This window comes from Calliphora vicina, chromosome 2 (assembly GCF_958450345.1).
Source record: "Calliphora vicina chromosome 2, idCalVici1.1, whole genome shotgun sequence".
NCBI lineage: Eukaryota > Metazoa > Arthropoda > Insecta > Diptera > Calliphoridae > Calliphora > Calliphora vicina.
The window spans coordinates 36,137,249-36,159,394 of record NC_088781.1 but is presented as its reverse complement, the minus strand read 5'-3'; the positions used below and the strand labels follow the sequence as shown (position 1 = coordinate 36,159,394).

The 22,146-nt window shown below is 31.9% G+C and overlaps 1 protein-coding gene across 1 annotated transcript; it reads right to left on the bottom strand.

Moving 5' to 3' along the window:
• Positions 1–11,355: 11,355 nt before the first annotated feature.
• On the bottom strand, positions 11,356–13,076 carry sna (snail). The gene has a single exon (XM_065501002.1). The coding sequence runs from the start codon at positions 13,038–13,040 to the stop codon at positions 11,790–11,792; it is 1,251 nt and encodes a 416-aa protein (XP_065357074.1). The 5' UTR covers positions 13,041–13,076; the 3' UTR covers positions 11,356–11,789.
• Positions 13,077–22,146: the final 9,070 nt, after the last annotated feature.

Below are 22,146 nucleotides of genomic sequence, written 5' to 3'. Positions count from 1 at the left end.
ATAGGTTAGGTTCCATGGGCAGCCACTCGTTAAGCAGCTCACTTGGTTCCATTAAAAACTGTTCCCATTGTGATACCCCGAATATTTATAATACATCCGTTGTTTCCAAGATGAAACACCCAGATTCTCTGATGAAGGAGTGGATGCATCTTTGATTCATCCTTGATAGCTCATCTAAACAAGATAGGTATGCTGTTCCAAGGATACGTTCCCTCAAGTTTGTCAGAGCCGGGCGTTGGCAGAATAGGTAGGGCACAGTCTCCTACTCTTCTTCGTTTTGACAGCTTCTACGTAGACCCAGGGACACATGCTGTTCCAATTATACAGTGTCCTGTAATAAAGGAAACAATTAGCCTTATTTGCAACGACGAAATTCGATAAGTAGATTCGCGTTGCCGCCATCGTATATAGGCCTAGTCGACCTCGCGATAACACAGGTGGGTTCATTAGTCCAGTATGTGCAGTCTCATATAGTCTCTGATCTACAACCATCTTACATTTTACAAGGGAAATACCATAAAAGGGATCGATCGCCTCTTTTTGGCCAATTTGTCTGCTGTACAATTACCCTGATTTCTCTCGTGTTCAATTTTCAATAAAGAAACCTCCACTGACCATATTACCCCTTTTAGAGCCGTCAGTATATACCCTTATGACATTGTCAGGGGATAGAGTCCACGCAGTCATATATCCCTGTTCGGGATTACAAAATGGGAATGCAGTTGACAATACTGGAACGTGAAATTAGCCGCTCACCAAAATGTTGGATCATGCAAATCATGTTGCTTGATGTGCATTCAGATGAATAATTCGGAAACATTATTGCGGCGTGAGGATTTGCATGATGAATCTTCACATAATACTGAATAAAAATAAGATTACAGTATCAGAAAGGGTCCTGACAATATAACATGGATGGCGCTAGAGTGCAATCCACAAGGCTCAAGAAGCCGTGTTGAGTCAAAGAGTACATGGAGAGAGCAGGATACTCCAAGAACCACGACAGTGAATCTTACATGAGAAAACAAGAAAACAACTGCAACAAACCGTGTAAGATGGATATGCCTTGTGGATGCCATATGCTCCCAAGAGGGGTAATGGAGGAAAAAAACTATATGATCTTTACCCTTTGTTCCCTTTGTACCATGCCATATAATCAGAGTTCTCATAATGTACAATCAGTCAAATCTCTTTCCGCCGAGATATGTATTTCTTCGGGTTTGAAAACAATAAATAGTCACTCGGGATAATATCCGGAGAATAGGACGGATAGAGAAATAATGAATTATTGCCATCGAAACTGCACATGTTTGTGAGCAAACGCGTGAGCCATCTTGCGGAAATCTTTCTCAAAACTGAAACCACTGAGCCATGTGAGATGCCTATGGCTTTCACAATCCCTCGCACTTTCAATCACCGATCGGCCAACACCACATCATGATTTTTTAATTTGTTTCGGGTATAGAGACCTCAACTGTAATTTCAGAATGCTCGTCGTCGTCCATGCTCTTTCAGCCACAACGAAATTCAGTAAACCACTTTTTTACCATTGAAATTAATGGTGCAGAGTTTCCATAGTATTTATCAAGCTTAGCCTGTATTTGAGTGATGGTTTTTGTTTGCAAAAAAATAGTACTTAATGAGCAGACGAAATTCAATTTTTTCGAATTTCACATCAAGTCACGAGGTAGTCTGCTATCAATGACTGTGAAATGAAACACAAACTAAATAACGCTGCTTGTTCAAACTGAGTCAGCTGACAGACATCTGTTAAAAGGAGCAGTGTTGCCCTTTCAGTTAAGAACAGGGAAATTCTAAAAAATTGCGGACCTATTAGCATCATTGTAAAGCAAAAATAATAGACATAAAAAATTTAAGCCCAGGACATGTCAAGATAAATGTTCGTTTATAAGAGGATCATAAAAGTATATCAGGATCAAATTTATCGCAATTTTAACACTATAATATTCATAGAGATCCCATCAATTTCAAGGTTGGAAAAAACCTATACTTAGGGGTCGCTTAATGGCTAAAGACAAAATGGAAAAATAACAGTGCTGGCATGGCGGAACTTCCTCGAATAAAAAACTCAAACGATACATTTTTCATCAAATGTTTAATGAAAAATCAAAGCTATTTCATTAATATAGTATCTTCAGTCCAACCACCTTATAACTTAAAACAGCAAATTTTCAAGCTTTACAAACTGATATTTGTATAAAAGATTAGCTGCTAACAATTTATTTATCTATATATAGTATTTTTATTTATAAACAGGGTTAATTACCTAACCAGGAAATTTAATATTCAACTTTCTTTACCAACTTTTCTTTTGAGCACAAAACACACATCGTACAGGCAAATGCTAAAACTTAAAAGCAAAAAAAAAAAACTTTTTCCACATTACAAATAATTAAAGATAATACAAGTCATTTTCTGTGTTGTTACTGGTACATGCAGTTGTTGTGGCTGTTATCCACTGCAATGTTGTACTACATACTTTAAGTATGTATTGTTAGTTATTTAAGTTAAATCAGTTGTAATCTGATATTGTCTTGTTAAAAACCACAATTAACAGTTTCAATAGAAAATCACCAGCTAACTTAGCTTAGTGTTTTTTTTTTCTATCTTCAATTTCTTTTATTTTTTTTCTATCTAATACAACATGACATTACCACAGATTTGACGTGATCAGTTGAAATATGAAGAAGAAGAAGAAGCAGTAAAAGCTAAATCAGCTATATCTACTGGAAAAAGGGCCTGCTTTTCTATTTTGCATATTTACAATTTTACAAAAGTTGCAAACAACTTGTCTATGTTGTCTATCAGTCAGTCAAGCAAGTCTTTCTTTCAGTTGTTTTCAACGTCTTTCTAAGATTTCACATGTTATTTTTGCATCAAGCAGATGAAGAAAGGAACAGAAACAGCAATAACAACAACAACCATCGATATGTCATTTTTTATATAAAACCGCCCATCAATCGGAGATGATGTTGGAACGTTCGTTCCTGGCTGTAGTCTTGTTGTAGTGTAGAACAATCATGATGAAAATAGTGATGATCATGATCATTATTATCTGTTAAAGAAAAACTAAAACAACAACAACTGCAACAAACAGCATGTTTTTTTGTTAGAACACCAACAACAACAACAAAAGCATCTAACATCTTATTGACAACTTTAAAGACATGCACTTTGACAAGTAACAATTTTTTTTTATCAGCATTTGCAAATCAGTTAAACTAAAGAAAACATAGAAGACTCTCTCTCGCGCTGTTCTGCCATTTAGGTATTTGAGCGAAGGCACGTTGATTTGTTTTTCTAGTTGTTTGTCTTCACTGCGATTTTCTTAAGTCCTTTAACATTGTAGTAAAATACTGCCGTAAATACTGTTCAAAACGAAATGTCGTTGCTGATGTTTGTTTGATCGTTGTGGCAAGTTACACTGAACAAAAACTATCGACAATTTTTAAGATTTTTTAAATAAATTTCCCAATTTTAGCTATTTTATTAAATTTCCAAATTTTTGTAATACTCTAAATTTTCTTTATTATTTAATCGTGGTTTATTTTATTAAAAATTTTCTTTATTAATCGTGGTTTATTTTACTCAAAATTTTCTTTATTAATCGTCGATTATTTTATTCAAAACTTTCTTTATTAATCGTGGTTTATTTTAATCAGAAGTTTATTTATTAATCGTGGTTTATTTTACTAATTTTTCTTTATTAATCGTGGTTTATTTTACTCAAAATGTTCTTTATTAATCGTGGTTTATTTTATTCAGAAGTTTATTTATTAATCGTGGTTTATTTTACTCAAAATTTTCTTTATTAATCGCGGTTTTTTTAACTCAAAATTTTCTTTATTAATCGTCGTTTATTTTACTCAAAATTTCCTTTATTAATCGCGGTTTATTTTACTCAATATTTTCTTTATTAATCGTGGTTTATTTTACTCAAAATTTTATTTATTAATCGCGGTTTATTTTACTCAAAATTTCCTTTATTAATCGCGGTTTATTTTACTCGATATTTTCTTTATTAATCGTGGTTTATTTTACTCAAAATTTTATTTATTAATCGCGGTTTATTTTACTCAAAATTGTCTTTATTAATCGTGGTTTATTTTACTCAAAATTTTCTTTATTAATCGTGGTTTATTTTATTCAGAAGTTTATTTATTAATCGAGGTTTATTTTACTAAAAATTTTCTTTATTAGTCGCGGTTTTTTTTAACTCAAAATTTTCTTTATTAATCGTCGTTTATTTTACTCGAAATTTTCTTTATTAATCGTGGCTTATTTTGCTGTAAATTTTCATTATTAATCGTGGCTTATTTTACTCAAAATTTTCTTTATTAATCGCTGTTTTTTTTAACTCAAAATTTTGTTTATTAATCGTCGTTTATTTTACTCAAAATTTCCTTTATTAATCGCGGTTTATTTTACTCGATATTTTCCTTATTAATCGTGGTTTATTTTACTCAAAATTTTATTTATTAATCGCGGTTTATTTTACTCAAAATTTTCTTTATTAATCGCAATTTATTTTACTCAAAATTTTCTTTATTAATCGCGGTTTATTTTACTCAAAATTTTATTTATTAATCGTGGTTTATTTTACTCAAAATTGTATTTATTAATCGCAATTTATTTTACTCAAAATTTTATTTATTAATCGTGGTTTATTTTACTCAAAATTTTCTTTATTAATCGCAATTTATTTTAATCAAAATTTTTTTTATTAATCGCAATTTATTTTAATTAAAATTTTCTTTATTAATCGCGGTTTATTTTACTAAGAAGTTTATTTATTACTCGTGGTTTTTTTTACTCAAAATTTTCTTTATTAATCAAAATGTTATTTATTAATCGTGGTTTATTTTTTACTCAAAATTTTATTTATTAATCGTGGTTTATTTTATTTTTTTTCTCTGTGTTCTTAGTTTCCAGGTATACTAGCAGATTGAAATACTTGTGGTATTTTCATCTGTTCATCTGTTGTTGATGAAACCAATATGACAGTTACAAAGTGTAATTCTAAACTGCTATTTAACCTAGAAGCTTTAAGGCATCCCTAGAGTTAAGTTCAAACGAATTGATGTCTCTTTGGTATAATGACATATAGAATTTGTGCCGTTAAGGTCACAACCGCAAAAACAACATGTTTCTTCAGCAATGGAATGCAATGTAATGGAAAACTAACAGCAGGAATGTTTTTGTTTAATTTTTGTGGATTTATATACATAAATTTTAAATATCCGTAAAGGACAGGTTGTTGGGGAATCTACTGAACTCGAAAATATTGAAAATATATGAATAATTAAAACAAATTCAGTATGTGTTAATTAAAATTGCGAATCAAAGTTCATTATTTGGTACAAAAGAATTAATAAATTAAAAATTTAGTGAAAAATCTACTCTAAGGAATTTAAAACTAAACGCCAAGAGAGATTGGTTATAATTAGACAAAATCCATTTGAAGAAAAAATATTTTCCCAAGCCTTAATTTAATAACTTTTACAAACGGAAGTCTCACCTTTATATTTACATACATTTTTTAAAAATATTTTTAAGTTCAATGACTTCCACTCCTTCAAAAATCATAAAAACATACTAACGAACATATTAATGACAACCGGAAGAACATTACATTTCCATTCAGAAATACAATCTCAACAAATCTTCAACTCTAACCTTGTTTTTATGCAAATTAGACGAAAGGATTATCAAATATCAGTTCATTTTTTTTATCAACAACCATCTCAACCAACTCATTAACATGACAACACTTTCAGTATTTGAACATGGAAACTACAAAGAAATCTTATATCCTACCTGTCTTTGAATAGTTCTTGTTCTTTCCCTTTAACTATCTTATTAGGTGCTCTAAAATGTACAGGAAATATAACAATTTTTAAACAACATCAAAAACATCAATCTTAAGCCTTTACCAATATACATATTTTTGTAATTATTTATTCAAAGAAAATTAAATTAAATATTTACACTCTCTTCCACTAAATATAAGAGAACATTTGTTGCTAAGCCAAGCATGAGCAAATGTTATGAATTGAAAGAATGAACCAAAAGCAGGTGATAACTGTCTGATGCCTGATGCAGTGATTTTCTTTTATTTTTTTACGTCTGTCCGTCTGTCTGTTCCTAACAGTCTGCGTAAACAAATTGTGGCGCAAAATTTGAACAATTGATAATAAGAATGAATGACTTGACATAAATGTTTATTTGTTTGTTTGCTTTGAAAAAGGACTAAGGATTTATTTATTAGAAGATGGAGAGAAAAAGAGAGCCACACAAAAACTGGTGGTAGTTTATTAATGTTTGTTGTACGGGTATGTATGTATTCGAAATGATTGAGTGACAGTCTTAAGAAAACTAACAATTAAAGCATATTTTACGTATTAACGTGCACATGTTTGTAATAGTACTGGAATTTCGTTTACTTCATCTGGATCTTACTATAGACACCTTAAAACTTGTTAGATTATTTGTCATCTTTATATCAGGGAAACTTGTTGCATAAGATATTAAGTAATTAACAATTTAGCATATGTGCAACACCTATTAAAACAATGAAAACGTGTTTAATATATAGTGCAATATTTTGATGAGCTGATTTTCAGAAGTGTTTTAGTTCATCAGTTTTCAGATATTTGTTTCTTAGATATAGTCCGAAGAGGAATCTGATAACTATATATTTATATAGATTTTGGATACCATTTGATATCAAACTAATTTTATCAATAATCTGAAAACTTTGTGTCCCTTTGGCTGAAAATTTGCAGTATCTTATGACCTTTTCCATACAAAATAAATATTTGTTATAGAATATCAGGAAACTCATGGCATTAGTTAGGATCAGAACGGTGGGCGTGGAATCTCCCATACAAAGTAAATAATATGATCTCAAAAATATGTAGTTAATATATAAAAAATATGCACTTAAAATGATATGTTTTTCTTTAATGTTTTATTAAAAACTAAATAAAAAGTAAATAAAATACTGAACTTATAAACTAAACTTGGTTATTGTAGGATTAAATTTCGATATTAGTGTTTTTGGCACTACATGAAAATAGTTTGATTCAATTCATGATATTTTTGCCATTAAGTATAATGTGTTTGTTATAATTTCAAATAAATAATTCTGTTTACAAATTTTAAAAAATATTTTTTATAAGGAAAATTTAGTATTACATTTTTAAAAACTAGAATTGAATTAACTTTCGAACCATTTAACTGACACCAAATATATTGTACTAGCTGAACCCGGTCCGCGTTGCTGGCCCTTAGACTTTTTTTGGTCAACAATTTTTTTTGTTGATAAAAATTTTATTTTGCCACGCCTTCCATCCACAGACTAAAAATGTGTTACCCGCTAGGCTTTTCTGAAGATTCCGTGAAAATTTCATCAAAATCGGTCCAGCCATTTTAGAGTCCATACGGAACATACTACATACACACATCCATTTTTATATATGTAGATGGCATAAGTGATATAATGTAAAAATTTGATTTTTACACAACCCTCCGCCCACAGACCGAAAATCAAAATTCTGATGATTTCCCGAAATTGTCATCAAAATCAGTTCAGCCGTTTTTGAGTTCATTCGGTTCACACATACAAATATCCATTTTTATATACGTATATAGATTGTTATACTCTACACCACTATTGTGGGGTGCAGCTCAGGATCACTTTCAGAGTGATTCTGTCCGTCCGTCTGCCCACCCATGCAAACCTTGTAATCAAACTACAGGTCGCAATTTGAAGATAATTTGTTATCTATATTTAGAAATGTCATGTGACCAAATTTTGTAACAATCGGTCCATAATTAGTCATAGCTCCCATAAGGCCCACTTCCGAAAACCATTTTAATGAGTACAGAACCATGTACAGAATGTCAAGTGAACCAATTTTTAAAATTTAAGTCTTCCGATCGGGATGAAATTTACACCAAGGTTAGACCTATTGGATAGTACTTCAGACAAACAAGATCAGTCAAGAACTCTCTGAGTTATATATATATAGATAGCTATTTCTTCAATCTTTCGAAAAAAATATTTAAAAAAAAAAATAAAAAAATTTTAATATTTTTTTTCCGAAATCAAAAACTTTTTTGGATTTTTTTTTTCCAAATGGTCCCTTTTTATCTTAAAAGAAAGCTTAGATATTTTCCTTGAAGGCCTATTTGGTCGCTTAGTGGGATGCGAGTTCGATATCTATCAAAATAAATGTTTTGTAACTCAAAACAAGCTATTTATTTTTTGCAAAATAAAAAACTTTGTTGACATTTTTTTCAAAATGTGCCCATTTTTTAATTTTTTTTTGCTCAAAAGAAAGCTTAGGTCTTTTCCTTGAAGATCTTTTTAGTCGCTTAGTGGGATTCGAGTGGGATATCTATCAAAATAAATATTTTGTAACTCAAGACATAAAATTTTTGACATTTTTTTTGCAAAATCTATCTTTTTTCTAATTTTTTTTTTCGCTCAAAAGAAAGCTCAGGTCCATTCCTTTAATAGCGTTTTATTCGCCTAGTGGGATGCGAGAGGAATATATATTGTTACGAAATTGTACTTTAATTCAAATATAACGATTTTAACGGCTGGTTGTTTCTTGGAGGCGAAATCGATCTGGTTCGTTTTCTCGGTGCTTTGCAGTTTCGCTGAATATGACCAGATTTACCGCAATTATAACATTTTACTCTGGCATTGCTATGCTTATCATTAAGCGCCTCCAAGACCTTTTTTAATTCGTCTACTATATTTCGCTCATCTTCAGCAACAACCTCGATATTGCGCACCTTGCATATTTGCGGCTTTGAAATTATTTTCCCCGTTTCTTGCGCCAGTGCAAATGAGACTGTTTCAGCAAATGATGATTTAGGTGTAGCACAAACCGCATGTTTTCTTTCAGGATCGTGATTGCCATTGACGAATGTCTCTATCTTGATATGGTCCAAAAATGGATTGTTTTCCCCTGGATAAGTGAGCTGTAGCAAACGCTCGATTTCCAACGCAAAATCTTGTAGTGTCTCATTATGTCATCATAACAATTTCTGTTGCTTGCTGGCACTCTGCTTTCAAGAACTACTGCTGCATTCCCTTTTAAGGCCAATATCAATTCTATAGCTTTTTCTTCATTGTTCCACATATTTCTAATGGCAAATGTATCAAACTGGAACTTGAACACATTAAATGGTGCCATCAAACCTACTAGGCTTTATTCTACTCGATGTTTCTGAAATAACTCGCACCTATCCATCTTGGCATTGAAGATTATTAACCATTGTTTCTAGGTCATGCAGTTTTTGATCAACCCCATTTTCTAAATCTGACACCTTTTTGTCAATGATATCCACTCTTCTGTTAATAACCTCAGACATTTCTTGAATTTTCTCATCTGTAGCTCGCGAGGATTCTAGAAGTTTAGCTTTCATTTCAGCTAAGTGTTTCATAGTTTCTTTGACTTCAGCTTTAACCTCAGCACGAAGTTTCTAGTTGTCGGCAAGAAGTTTCTCATTCTTGATTCTAGATGTTTCTTGAACTTCAGCTAACATTTTTTCGTTGTTGATTTTAGAAGTTTCTTGAACTTCTCTAGAATTTTCCTGAACTTCAGCTTTAACTTCCTTAAATTTGAATTCAAGTACAATTTCGTAACAATATCAAAATAAATGTTTTGTAACTTAAGATATACAATTTTTGATTTTTTGGCAAAATCAAAAAGTTTTTTGAATTTTTTCCAAAATGGGCACTTCTTTAAAATTGTTTTTTGGTCTCGTAGTGAGATTCGAGTGGGATATATATCAAAAACGATGTCTGTCCGTCCGTCTGGTTGGCTAGTTGGCTGGCTGGCTGGCTGGCTAGCTGGTTGACTGTCCATGTAAACCTTATGCGCAAAGTACAGGTCGCAATTTTGTCCTCCCGAAATTGGCCTTTATCGGCCATAAATGTTTAATTTATATATGTATCTACACAAATTCCGCTCCAAATATACGGAACTCATATCACCTAATTTCATAATGATCGGTCCATAATTAGTCATGGCTCCCATATAAGGGCTGCTACCGATAATCATTTTAACGAGCATAAATCTCTTGAAAATGTTGGTATACACATAAAATTCAACAAAAATAACTTATATATGGACATAAATCTCACGATCTAATATCATGGGAATCAGTCCATAATAATAGCTCCCATATGAGGCCCTCTTCCGAAAATCATTCACGAAAATTTAAGAGAAAAATATGTTTGCTATTTGCTTAGTGTAGGATATATACTTTCTTAGTTGTTTATTATTGTCACTAGTAAAGTATTTTATTACAAGGAAATTCAAAGTATCGTTTTTTTATAATTTTAAAGATACTTCACTAGTGCGTGAGTTCTTAATAAATATTTTATTAAGAACTCACGCACCGATTTATTATATTTATATTTATATATGTATCAAAATGTACATTTATCCATACAAAACAAGAGGAAGATTTTTTTCCAGTTTTATGTGAATTTTATAAGATAAATATGAACTATTAACTAATTGAATTCTGAATTAAGCCAGGAATTCAATACTAAAGGGGGAAGAAATTAGCCCCATTAAAGTAGAGTTTCGAGATCGGTTCTAACCGAAACTAACCTAAAACCGACAATTATTCTTCGATTTTTAATTTTTAACTTTTTTCAGTATAAAAATTTTAAATTAAGAAATGAAAAACAAACTCTTGTATGTAACAAACAAAGTGAGCAATAGGATTTTAGATCAAGATGATTCTTCCAATTTCTCTAATGTCAAATCAAATTATATTAGAATAATTGCTTCAGCTGAAGTATAATGCTGGCTTTCATAGGTTAGGCAGTTTTTTGTTGGTGTTTGTTTATGCTTTGATATTTTTGTAAGTTTTGGACAACTAAAGTTTAATTCGAGTCATTTATGTTTATTTCTTTAGGTGTGTGTATTTGAAAACATTTTTCTATATTATTAACCTAAAGCGATAGGTTTTAAATTTTTCAAAACCGAAACCATGATTTTGAAATAGAGTACTAAGCTTTTAAAGCCATTTTTTTTTCCTATGTAGTAGAAAATCTACTACTGATCTAAGAATATTTCAATTTTAAATAAAAAGATATTTGTAAAATTTTTGTTTTTTTAAAGTATTTTCGAAAAAATATATATTTATTTTATAAAATCAAAAAAAAATAAGATAGATAAACTTAATAATAAATTTACAAAATATAAAAAAAGGTAAAATTTGATAATAAAAAAAACATTAAAAAATAATAACTAAATAAATTTTGGTAAAATGCTGTCTTCCAATTTGTCAAAATAATGTACATAAATGTTAAAATAAATGAAGAAAAAAAAGAGACTAGAACTTAAACTCAATGCCAAAATATTGAAAAAGAAATAAAATAAATAAAAATTTAAGTTCAGTTTAAGAATAATGTTTATACTATAACAATATAGCACCGTTAATTAATACTTATAATTAGGAATTACTTAATATGTATGATTATATAATAATAAAATAAACTTAATAATATGAGTATCTCTAATAATAATTATTGTCTTCCATAAACTTAATAGTAAAATAATGAGGTTTGTTTGTTTGTTTTGCTTTTAAAACTAAAGTAAAATTATTAAAAAAAAAATATAAAAGAAAAAAATAAATTAATCCTTTCCAGCGGAATGTTTCAACTTCACTCTCTTTTGTGGCAGAGCTTTGTACTGTTGGTTTGTTGCAGAGGCATAGTGTAGTGTTGCCAGTATTTACGCAATTGTGATGGTACAATTGGAACTGGCATGTTTGTTGAGCAAAGACATGCGTGAAAAGGATTTGTGGCAGACCTTGCAGGCGTATTTCTTAACATCCACATGAGTTTGTTGATGAGCTCTCAAGTTAGAACGATCAGCAAATGAGCGTGGACAATCGGGGCACTGGAAGGGCTTCTCGCCGGTGTGAGTGCGAATGTGACCTTGCAACAGCCATGGACGGGAGAAGGCCTTGCCGCAGATGGGGCACTTGCAGGGCAGAGTATGAGTGCGAATGTGCATTTTCAAGGCACCCATGGTGGTATAGAGTTTACCGCAGTCTTGGCAAGCATGTTGCTTCTTCTCCTGATTGCATTCAGCAGCTGGGCAATGGAATTGTTGATGTTTCGACAAACCCATGGAGGTGGAGTACATCTTGTTGCATTTGTCACACTTGAAGCGATAATTCTTGTTGGCTGTACTGGAAGTGTTGGAGCAGGCTGATGAAGATGATGAACTGGTTGAGCTGCTGTGCGAGTAGACCGAAGAAGCCGATGAGTTTGGTGACTGATGACTGGGTGCTTCATCGAATAGATGGAATAAAGCTGGCAGAGGAATATCATTACGCACTGAAAGATCCTCTGGTTCAGAATTTACTTCTGAGCCGGGACTTGAGGGTGGTGTAATGTGTTGATAGCTGTAGGCTGAGCCAGGAGATGCTGCCGAGGCAATTGAAGATGCTGGTGATGGGAATATGGCCGAGATGTCGGGTTGATAGGTGTTCCACAAGGCAGTCATAGGATTGCAGCCAGCAGCCATTACAAAAGCTGATTGATAGGGATTGTTGGTATAACCATTTGTGGCGGTAGTTAATCCTCTCAAGTGAATATCACTTGGTTGATATTCCATGCTGGAATCAGTTTCGCAAGCAGGAGATAACATGACAGAACTGCCAGATAAATCCTGTGCTGGTGATTGTGGACGTCTTTCCAATGAAGGTGATAATGATGATTTGTTGGATAGATTTAAAACATATTCACGTTTAGCTGGCACGACATAATCCACGAAACTGTCGTTAGCTTTACGTTTCAATGATAAATCTTGTGGCTGATCAACATTATCACTGACATTGGAGGTCTTGGTCAAAGCCAAGGCTTCCATTTGTTCGTAGTGCACAATGGGTTGTTGTTGTTGCAAGAGTTCTTCATCGTCTTTAACGTAGACGATGGGACGTTTTTTCAATGGACAACTTTTGTAGTTGGTGGCCATTTTTGTGTTTATGTTTTGTTGGTGTTATTAAATCAAAATAAAAGAATACAAAAGAAAATGTTTTTTTTTAAAAATCACGAGTATTTTTGAAAAGTGTTCACTAAATAACTTTGTTATGTTTCTGTAAATGATTTGTGTTGTTTACTGTTTGAGCGTTTGAGCTGCTATGACAGGTTAGCTCTTTGCGCCTCCTTTTATATGCCAGCTCTCTAGTCAAAAATCGGTGGTGGATTCTTCAACATTTTCCCACATGTACACGTGAGTACATGTTATCATTTAATCTCTCGATTTTCCTATACCTCTCTCTCGTTCTCTCCCTTATTTTCAAATTGAAGGGCTGTTGCTGCTGCTGCCGCTTGTCTTTACCGAACGTATGTTTTCTACCTGAGTACCAACGTCTGTGTGTATGGTGAGTGCGAGGGAGAATTGAGCCAACAGCCAAAATAAAATTATTATATTCACATTGGGAAGTTTTTCAATTCATAGTGGAAAATACGTCAGAATCCCTCAATGTGATGATAATCAAAGAAATTCACCTCAATCTTTACGAGCACGCAATTCAGGTAATCGATATTTAACATTGCTATTGCATTTTGTTTTTGGATCTTTAGATTTTCCAAAGTTATGAGGGAATTTTTCTTATTATAATATGGTCAAGATTTGTTTACGTTATGCAAAGTACTTTATGTGTTTGTGTGGGAAAGACTCCAAAAAGATTATTTTATTTATTCTAAAGTTTATTTGTCGTTTGATATTGATCTCACCGTTTAAAAGTTATATATCCAGGAAATGGAAAAACCAGTAATTATGCTTAAAGCATGTTTTCGATAAGCTACTGTTTATATGCGTAGTCTACAATTTAATATTAATGACAGATTTTCCTTTAACTGTGTAATGTCGCCTGGTTAAACAGAGCAGAGAACAAAGGTTAAGTGCAAATGAATATGACTAAGGAAATAGTTGTATAAATGTTAGTATTTTCTAGTAAAATATATTAAGTTTAATTTCAAAATTCTTTAAAAAATGAAGAGAATTAAAATAAGTATTTTTCTTTTTATTTTAATTTGACTTTAAAGTTTACCACGTCATCCTACATATTAGTATAACGCCATCGATTAATACTTTCCGATTTGATTTAGTGATGTCCGTCAGTCCGTCAGTCCGTCCGTCCGTCTGGCGACTGTCCATGTAAACTTGTGCGCAAAGTATAGGTTGCAACTTTTAAGATATTTCGATAAGATTTGACACATGAACTGATTCAAATGGGTCCTTTGTTTCACCTAGCCCCCATACAAATGTTCTCCCGAAACAGGATTTTTTTGTTATAAAGGTCTAATTTATGTAGGTATCCCAAAAATATCCTCCATAAATAAGTTTCATATGAAAAGAAATTATATTTAGAAATTTTGTGAGGATCGATTCATAATTAACCATATCTCTCATATAAGGAACACTTCCTAAAACTACTTTATCGAGCATAAAACTCTTAAAAATGTTGGTATCCCAAAATGCATGGCAATCGGTCCATAATTGGTCATAGCTCCCATAGAAGGCCAACTTTTGAAAATCACTTTAAAAGAATCAATGAAGAAATTACGTGACCTAATTTAATGGTGATCGATCCATAGCTTCCATATTATACCCACTTCCGAAAATCACTCACGAAAAAAATTAAATGTGTAGATATTTTATATTTGTTATATATGTAATTACAAAAAAATAGATTTGAATTACTTTTTTTTATGGAAGATATAATTAAGATCAATTGAGTGAAAATCTGTTAAAACAATATTCATAACTAAATTAGCATGTTTCTTTTAATCCACATTTGTTTAAGATTCCAATAGTGAATCGTATTCACACCATACAGGCGCGTATCCAGCTAAATCATTTGGAAGAGGGGGATTAACAAATCAACATTTATTTAATCTTTTTACATTCCTATTTTCACCTTCTGGATCTGCGCCTATTTCTAGAGCAGGAAATATAATTTAACTTTTTCCAAATTCGATCGCTTTCATGATTTATCTCCAGTAAATTTTCTAAAGATTTAATCAGAAATATAGATCATCTCTACAACAGATATTAAGCTTTCAAAAGCTTACTTTAGAGAAAGTTATTGTTACCATGTTATTGGTTACTATAACACAAAAATCTATCAGAAAGAGTCAAAATATTCTCGAGGACTGTGTTATAAAGAACATGAGTTTCAATTAATCATGATGAAATCGGAGAAAATATAATTTTCCAAATATCACGTTCTATATTCACCAGATTTTGAAACAGCTGAGTCCGATCAAAGGCTGCCAATACATGAAAGCACAAAATCAACATACACCCGAGTTAGATCCTGTTGAATCTTAAACTCCAAAAAACTTTATCAAATTTTTTTATTACGTCATAAGATTAATGGATGTATCCACGTATTAGAAAAAATGGTTTTCCCAGGAAAAAATTCCGTCGGTACCAAATATTAGAATCGAGTCATTATCTTCTCATTCAATGTAAGATAGGTTAAGCTCACCGGGCAGCCACTCTTCAAACAGCTATCTTGGGTTTATTCTAAAAGATGATCCCTTTGAGATACCCAAAAAGTAAACGACACTCATTGTTTTCATTTTGAACCAATGATGATCGAATTGATGTTATTCAGATTTATCCTCAATAACCTTTCAAAGCACGAAAGCACGAGATGTTGGCCAGAGCCGTGAAATGACAGAATAGAAGCCAACAAAATCTGTTAATTTGCAGAGTTTGATGAGTCTCACATTGCCTGTTATAAAATTGTGAGAGCCAGAGAACAGAGAACTCAACAGACAAAAATACATCCTCTGAAATACATCATATCTATTTCTATATTCCAACTTACGTTCTCAGATTTTTAGAAGATTCGCGTCAATACTTTCGAATTAAACTTAAAAATTTGCAAAAGAAAATTATTTTGGGGGACTATTTGGTTTAAGTACTTAACAAATGGAGGAGTTATCTTGTGATCATAGTTTAATTTGTTTTAATTTGACTTATGCCCTAATTTCAACAAATAGATATCTACTGTAATTAATACCCAGCAGTTAAATTTGCGTAAAAGATAAAAATTACCAAATATTTTTACTCCATAAGCAATTAAGCACTGATATATATCTAACTATTTGTTGAAACTACGGTCATTACTATAAGTACATTTGAGCTTTAAGCTGACTGAATCACATCTCCAAAACTGATCGGGCTTGAAACACAAAAGATAATAATAGGGAAGCTTCATTGCCACTGCCAGAATAAATATAACATCTTCTAGCCGATGTAAAATTTAATCTCCAATATAGATGCAACAACATCATAAGACCCTTCAGATATCGTTTCGTATTTTAACTTGAATGACCTTCAGACAATTCATCATCAACCACATGCTGTTTCATATGGATTTTGAGTAATATTTAACTCTAAATGATCCCCACTTATAGATGATGCCATCTTTAAAACTTCTAGGGCTTTGAACATAAGAGAAAATAATAGGAAAGCTTAATCACATTTCGCTGCTAGAATAGATTTCGCAGCTTGTCGTCGATGTATTATTTAAACACCAAAATATATGTAACAAGATGGTATGAATCTGTTTCGGAAATTAATATAAAAGATCTTCATAAATTTTAAATCCAAATGTAGATATTTGTTATATTTGAAATATAGCATTCATTAAAATATTTAAGAATGCTAGTAGGATTTAGTAAAGCAAATGTTCTTTATTTAATACAATCCATTTACATTTTACCACAACTTATAGATTTTGCTTTTCAAAAATAGATCGTACTATTTCAACTAACTATGCAAATTTGCAATACAAATAGTTAACAGAAAATTTGGAAAATAATAAAACCCAGCTTATTCATAATAGATTTGTATTTTTATTTAAAAATTTCCATACTAAATTTGTTTTGTATTTAAGTTATAACACATTTCCTGAAGTATTTGTAAATAAATCGAACTTTTAACTAATTTTAATATATTGAAAGAATTTGTTGCATAAGAAGATTGTTCTAAAAATCCCCTAATTTAAATTTGTTTTCGTAATGACATGATTATTAAACTCAATGACAGTTTATTAGCAAGAGATAAGTATAGTTTAATAATTATTTTGGAAATGTTCATATATTTTTAATTAAAAGATTTCGATCGTTGTTTCCTGGAAGTAATAATAAGGTAGTGCAAATGAAAATGTAAAGTAGTTCCTTTTGAAATATTTAACCTACTAGTACATCATCTTCTAGTTCAGTTTCTTTCAAGGAATCTATTAATAATTCCTCAAAATTCCATATTCTCAATTACGCATCTCATAATACAGTTACATACTTTGAACTTGAAAATTTCCCACTACAATTTCTATGATTTTCATAAGATCTAAGTACTCATAGCCCAACTAAACTCCCATCCAAGTCAACTAAAACATAAAAAAAATTCCCAGAAATTCTATATCCAAAATACACAAGACAAATTCCCCAATAATCAATTTGTAGCCAAACAAACATATCATTAATTCCCCACGACACATTTGAATATCATCGAACACTTAAAAATATGCGAATATTGACACATATTTAAACACAACAAGACACCTAGAAATCAGAGAAAATCAATGGGAAACCAACAAACAAATGTAAAGCACAAGCAGTAGCAACAAACAGCATTTCAAGATCAGCTCCATTACAACCATTAGAAGATGTTGCAACCAAATACAAACTCTTACACACAGATGTTAAAATATGTGAGTTACTATATGACACCTCACATAATTCCATCATAAACACAGATGATGCAGTCCACCAAAAAAAAAAATTATAGTTTTTCAAATATAAAAAGGGGGATCATTTTCACTCAAAAACTCAGCATTTACTTACCTTTAGAGGAAAAACCAAAATACAATAGAAAAAAACCCACCCCAATTAAAAATTCTTATATGAATTTCCAAAATAAAAGACAAAAAAACCCAAAAATAGACTCAAATGCGTAACACTGTGGGAAATGAAACATAAAACACTGAGAAATTCCTATTTCAAACAATAACAACAAATTATTGCTGACTTCTAGTACTCTCTCAGATACCTGCATGTTGCTGATCATTGTTGTAGTTGTCGTTGTCGATTGCTTGTTCCTTCCTTGTGTAAATCGAGTGCGAGTGAATTGTGATGTGAGTTCGTGCGTCTGTCTGGTGGTGGAGTGTGTGAAGTTGATAAATGTGAAATTATGATGGTGGCATGTGCTGTTTGCTACAAAGTGTATACACTTATTTGTTTTTGTATTGAGGTTCACTTTTGAAAATGGGGTGGAGGAATATATGTACGCATTTGATGGGAGTTTCGTAGATCTAGTAGAATTGTTTATGGTTAGAAGATGTAAAGTCAATAGTGAAACTATACAATATTGACTTTACATCTTCTAACCATAAACAATTTTGCTAGAATTTTATACAATAAGTACTACATTTTATTTTATCCTTATCTAACGTGTTTAAAAACTCTTATAACACTATGAAAATCATAATAAATTTCGATATTTTCAGTATTTTTTAGTGCGTAGTTTGTGCAAAATTGTTCATAGCTATGTCTGTCCGTCTGTCTGTTTAGCTAACTGGCTGATAATTTTCAAACCCTCTCTCTATTAATAGGGTTTGTTGGATATTGAAAACGATCAATATCGATGATTTCATGACTTCACCTAGCCGGCATACAAATGTCCCCTCGGAATACTTGTATAAATACAAGGTGGGGCAAAAGTAATCAAAGCCCTGTAGCGAGCGCCGTATACAGTCGTCTTTTCTAAATAAAATGGCCCGATGTCTCCTCTAGCGTAAAAAGCACACCACGCAGTAACATTGAGCGAGTGTAATGGCTCTTCGTGGATGATACACAAATTTTCAGTGCTCCAGAAACGATTATACATTTTGTTTATTCACGTAACCGCTAAGCTGTAAATGAGCCTCATCGGTTTAAGGGAACATCTTTAAATCATTCACCAAATTTCTGCATAGCGACAGCCGGCTAAAGACCAATTGCAGGGCATATCGTCTGGTCGATGTTCAGGGTACCTCTTCGAGATCTTGTGTAACAGCAGCGATATTCTCCACATAACGGCTGATCCGGGCCGGCCAGCCTTGAGAATATCTCATGTTTTCCCAGTCTTTTCAAGGAGAGTAGCCAAACGCCACAGTGTTTGTCCAGTTGGTGTCGAAAGGCCAGGAAATCTGCGACGAAATTCACGCTGCGCAAACACAACCCACAAGAATGCGGAAACAATTATTCGACATTCTTGCAGAGTAAACCGATTCAGGGCTTGTTGATTTGTACTTCACAAATGTCAAAACCGAATTTACATTCGGTTTTGACATTCAAGACAAGAGCCCAAAAAATTCAAGACAAGAGCCCACTCAAGACAAAAATAAATGCATCTTTATGACGAAGAATCATGAGTACGGGCGAACGTAGATAGAGCAATGCTGGGTATATTCGAGAGAAAGGTCTTTCCTAAATTTCCTACTCTGCTAATGAAGAGTATAGATGTTGAACGAACCGTAAGCTTTATGAAATAAATCCTGACATGGATTTAGTCCATACAACGATTACAGTGGTTAGGACATGTCTCTCAAATTGAGCATAACGCTCTAGTTAGAAAAGCGATAAATAGCAATTTTTAATGAAAACATAGGAAAGCAAGACTGAAGAAGTGGCTAGAATAAGACATAAATATTTTGAGAAAGCACGCACTAGATAAATAGTAAAGTAAATTTCTGTCCCATTTTTAAAATCATTAAATTATCAAATTATTATCATAATTATCAGGCAATTGTAGTCATCTCTTAATCGTATACCTAATGATATATCCATCATAAATTTGTGTAGACAGTATTATGCAAACCAATTCCATCTGCCAAACTTTTTCATGTTCCTAAGTCAAAATTCTACTTAGGAGATGTGTCATACCCGAAAGTATTCCGATCTGAACCAATGAGATGATATATTTCTTGCATCCCACTGCCAGAATTATCAAAGATGAACGAATTACTGCAACCAGGATTATCGAGATGGCAAAGGTATTTGCGTTCTCTTAAAGGACACACCAAACGAAATGTTAATGACATTATTATCATAATCGAGAACAACATACAATATAGAGCTCTGTCTTCTGATATTTAGGCAATATCTTAAATTTCAAGGCATTCTTATCAAATAGACAGAAGAGTAGATTATGCCTTAACTACACATCTCATATTTGTGTGTTGGTATGGAAATTGCTACTCACCAATTCGTAGTTTCTCTCTACTCAGATATAATCAATAACTGAAAAACATCTTCAATGCTTTACCAAAACACTCTCATCACTACATTGCCGAATTGAAAATTTTCGCGAAACTGATTTGTAATATTTGTATTTTGCTTATCTTGACATCATTCTTAACTTATCAAGAACTCAAACTTTGAAGAAGATCAGGAAGATGCTGCACTGATGGAGCAGAGTGATAAGTAGAGTAGAGCAACGATGGTCCTATTTAGATTGGATCACCAAACAGGTCCAAAGATCGTTGGTGTTTCTATAGTCTAGAGTAGATTATTCGTGATAGTTCACTATACGTGTTTATGTGTTGGTATGAAAATTGCGACTCATCCATCCGTAGTTTCTTTCTAAACATATTTAATAAATAATTGAAATATAACAAACAAAATCGTCTTTGAACTCAGTATATTTCAAGTATATTTTTCGTGAAACTGATTTATAATATTTGTATTTCGCCCATCTTGACATCATCTTTATATTATCCAGAACTCAAACTTTGGCGAAGGCCAGGAAGATTCTACATTGGTGGAGCAGAATGATAAATAGAGCAGAGTAACTATGGTCCTATTTGGTTTGGTCCAGATATCATTGGTGTTTTTATTGTCTTCTAAAGCCAAATGATGTTCACGAATTCGGAGACCATACCAATAATATCTTTAATAAGCTGTCAGTTAATACCAATTGTTTTTATTACTCTTACTAGCAGTTGCAGTGGTACTTGAAGAACTGCAATTTAAGCTCAGGAATTGACAAATTGTGTAACTCAGTTTAGTCTATCTTCAATCGAAGAATGACAAAATAAACGTGTTAAAATTTTCAGTGACATCTTTAGGTATCCAAGGACCACTCTGCTATATGATTAAAAGTATAATAAATAGCAGGATTATTTGTAGAACGGCAATGTAAGCTCTGGTAGTATCATGGTGTAGTCCACAGCTCAGTACCACTACAACTTGACGAAGGAAAATTTTGGCATCAATTTCAATTGTTATGACTGATTAGCAGGGCAACCAAAAATATGCTCTAAAAAAAGTGTTTTATGCGCATAAAATATGCACTTAAAAACGAAAAATATGCTCTTAAAATATAAAAAATATGCACTTAAAAATAGTTGGTTTTTGTTGAATTTCAAAGTTTTATTAAACAAATAAGTAGAAAGTAAAAAAAATATTGAGCTCATAAATTAAATTTGGTAATTATACATGAAAATAGTCTGATTCAATTCATTTTATTATTGCAATAAATTACTATGTATTTACTTAAGTTTTCAAATTCTTTGTTTTAAATTTCCGTAGAGTTTCTTAGACAATCTTAATCAATTGATCAATTCAATTTTAAACTGTCTAATACTTAAAATTTGTTTAGTAATTATTAGGATAATATTTGACTTTCTGAATTCATGTGCCCCAATATGTATTGGATTAGTAGGGAGAGGATGTTCTGCATAAATTTCTCTAAATGTTTCTATTCTACATGTAGATTTAAAAACCACCTTTTTATCATTTAAATATTTAAAAAAAACTCGTTGGGTGTTTAATTTTTTGGTGAAAAAATTTAAATGGATTTTGGAGCATTCATCATGTATTTAGGTTAACATCTAAATAAATTCGGCTTCAAAAATTTAAATAGAATTATCAAAAAGCCTTACAATTGTTGAATGATATTTTTTATTTAAGACTGCGGTGATTATCATTGGGACTCAAAATGGGTGACCCGATGTACTAGAAGATAGTGTGCTGGACTATCAATCTGAGAGTTGCGAGTTCGATTCCTGTCAGAGACT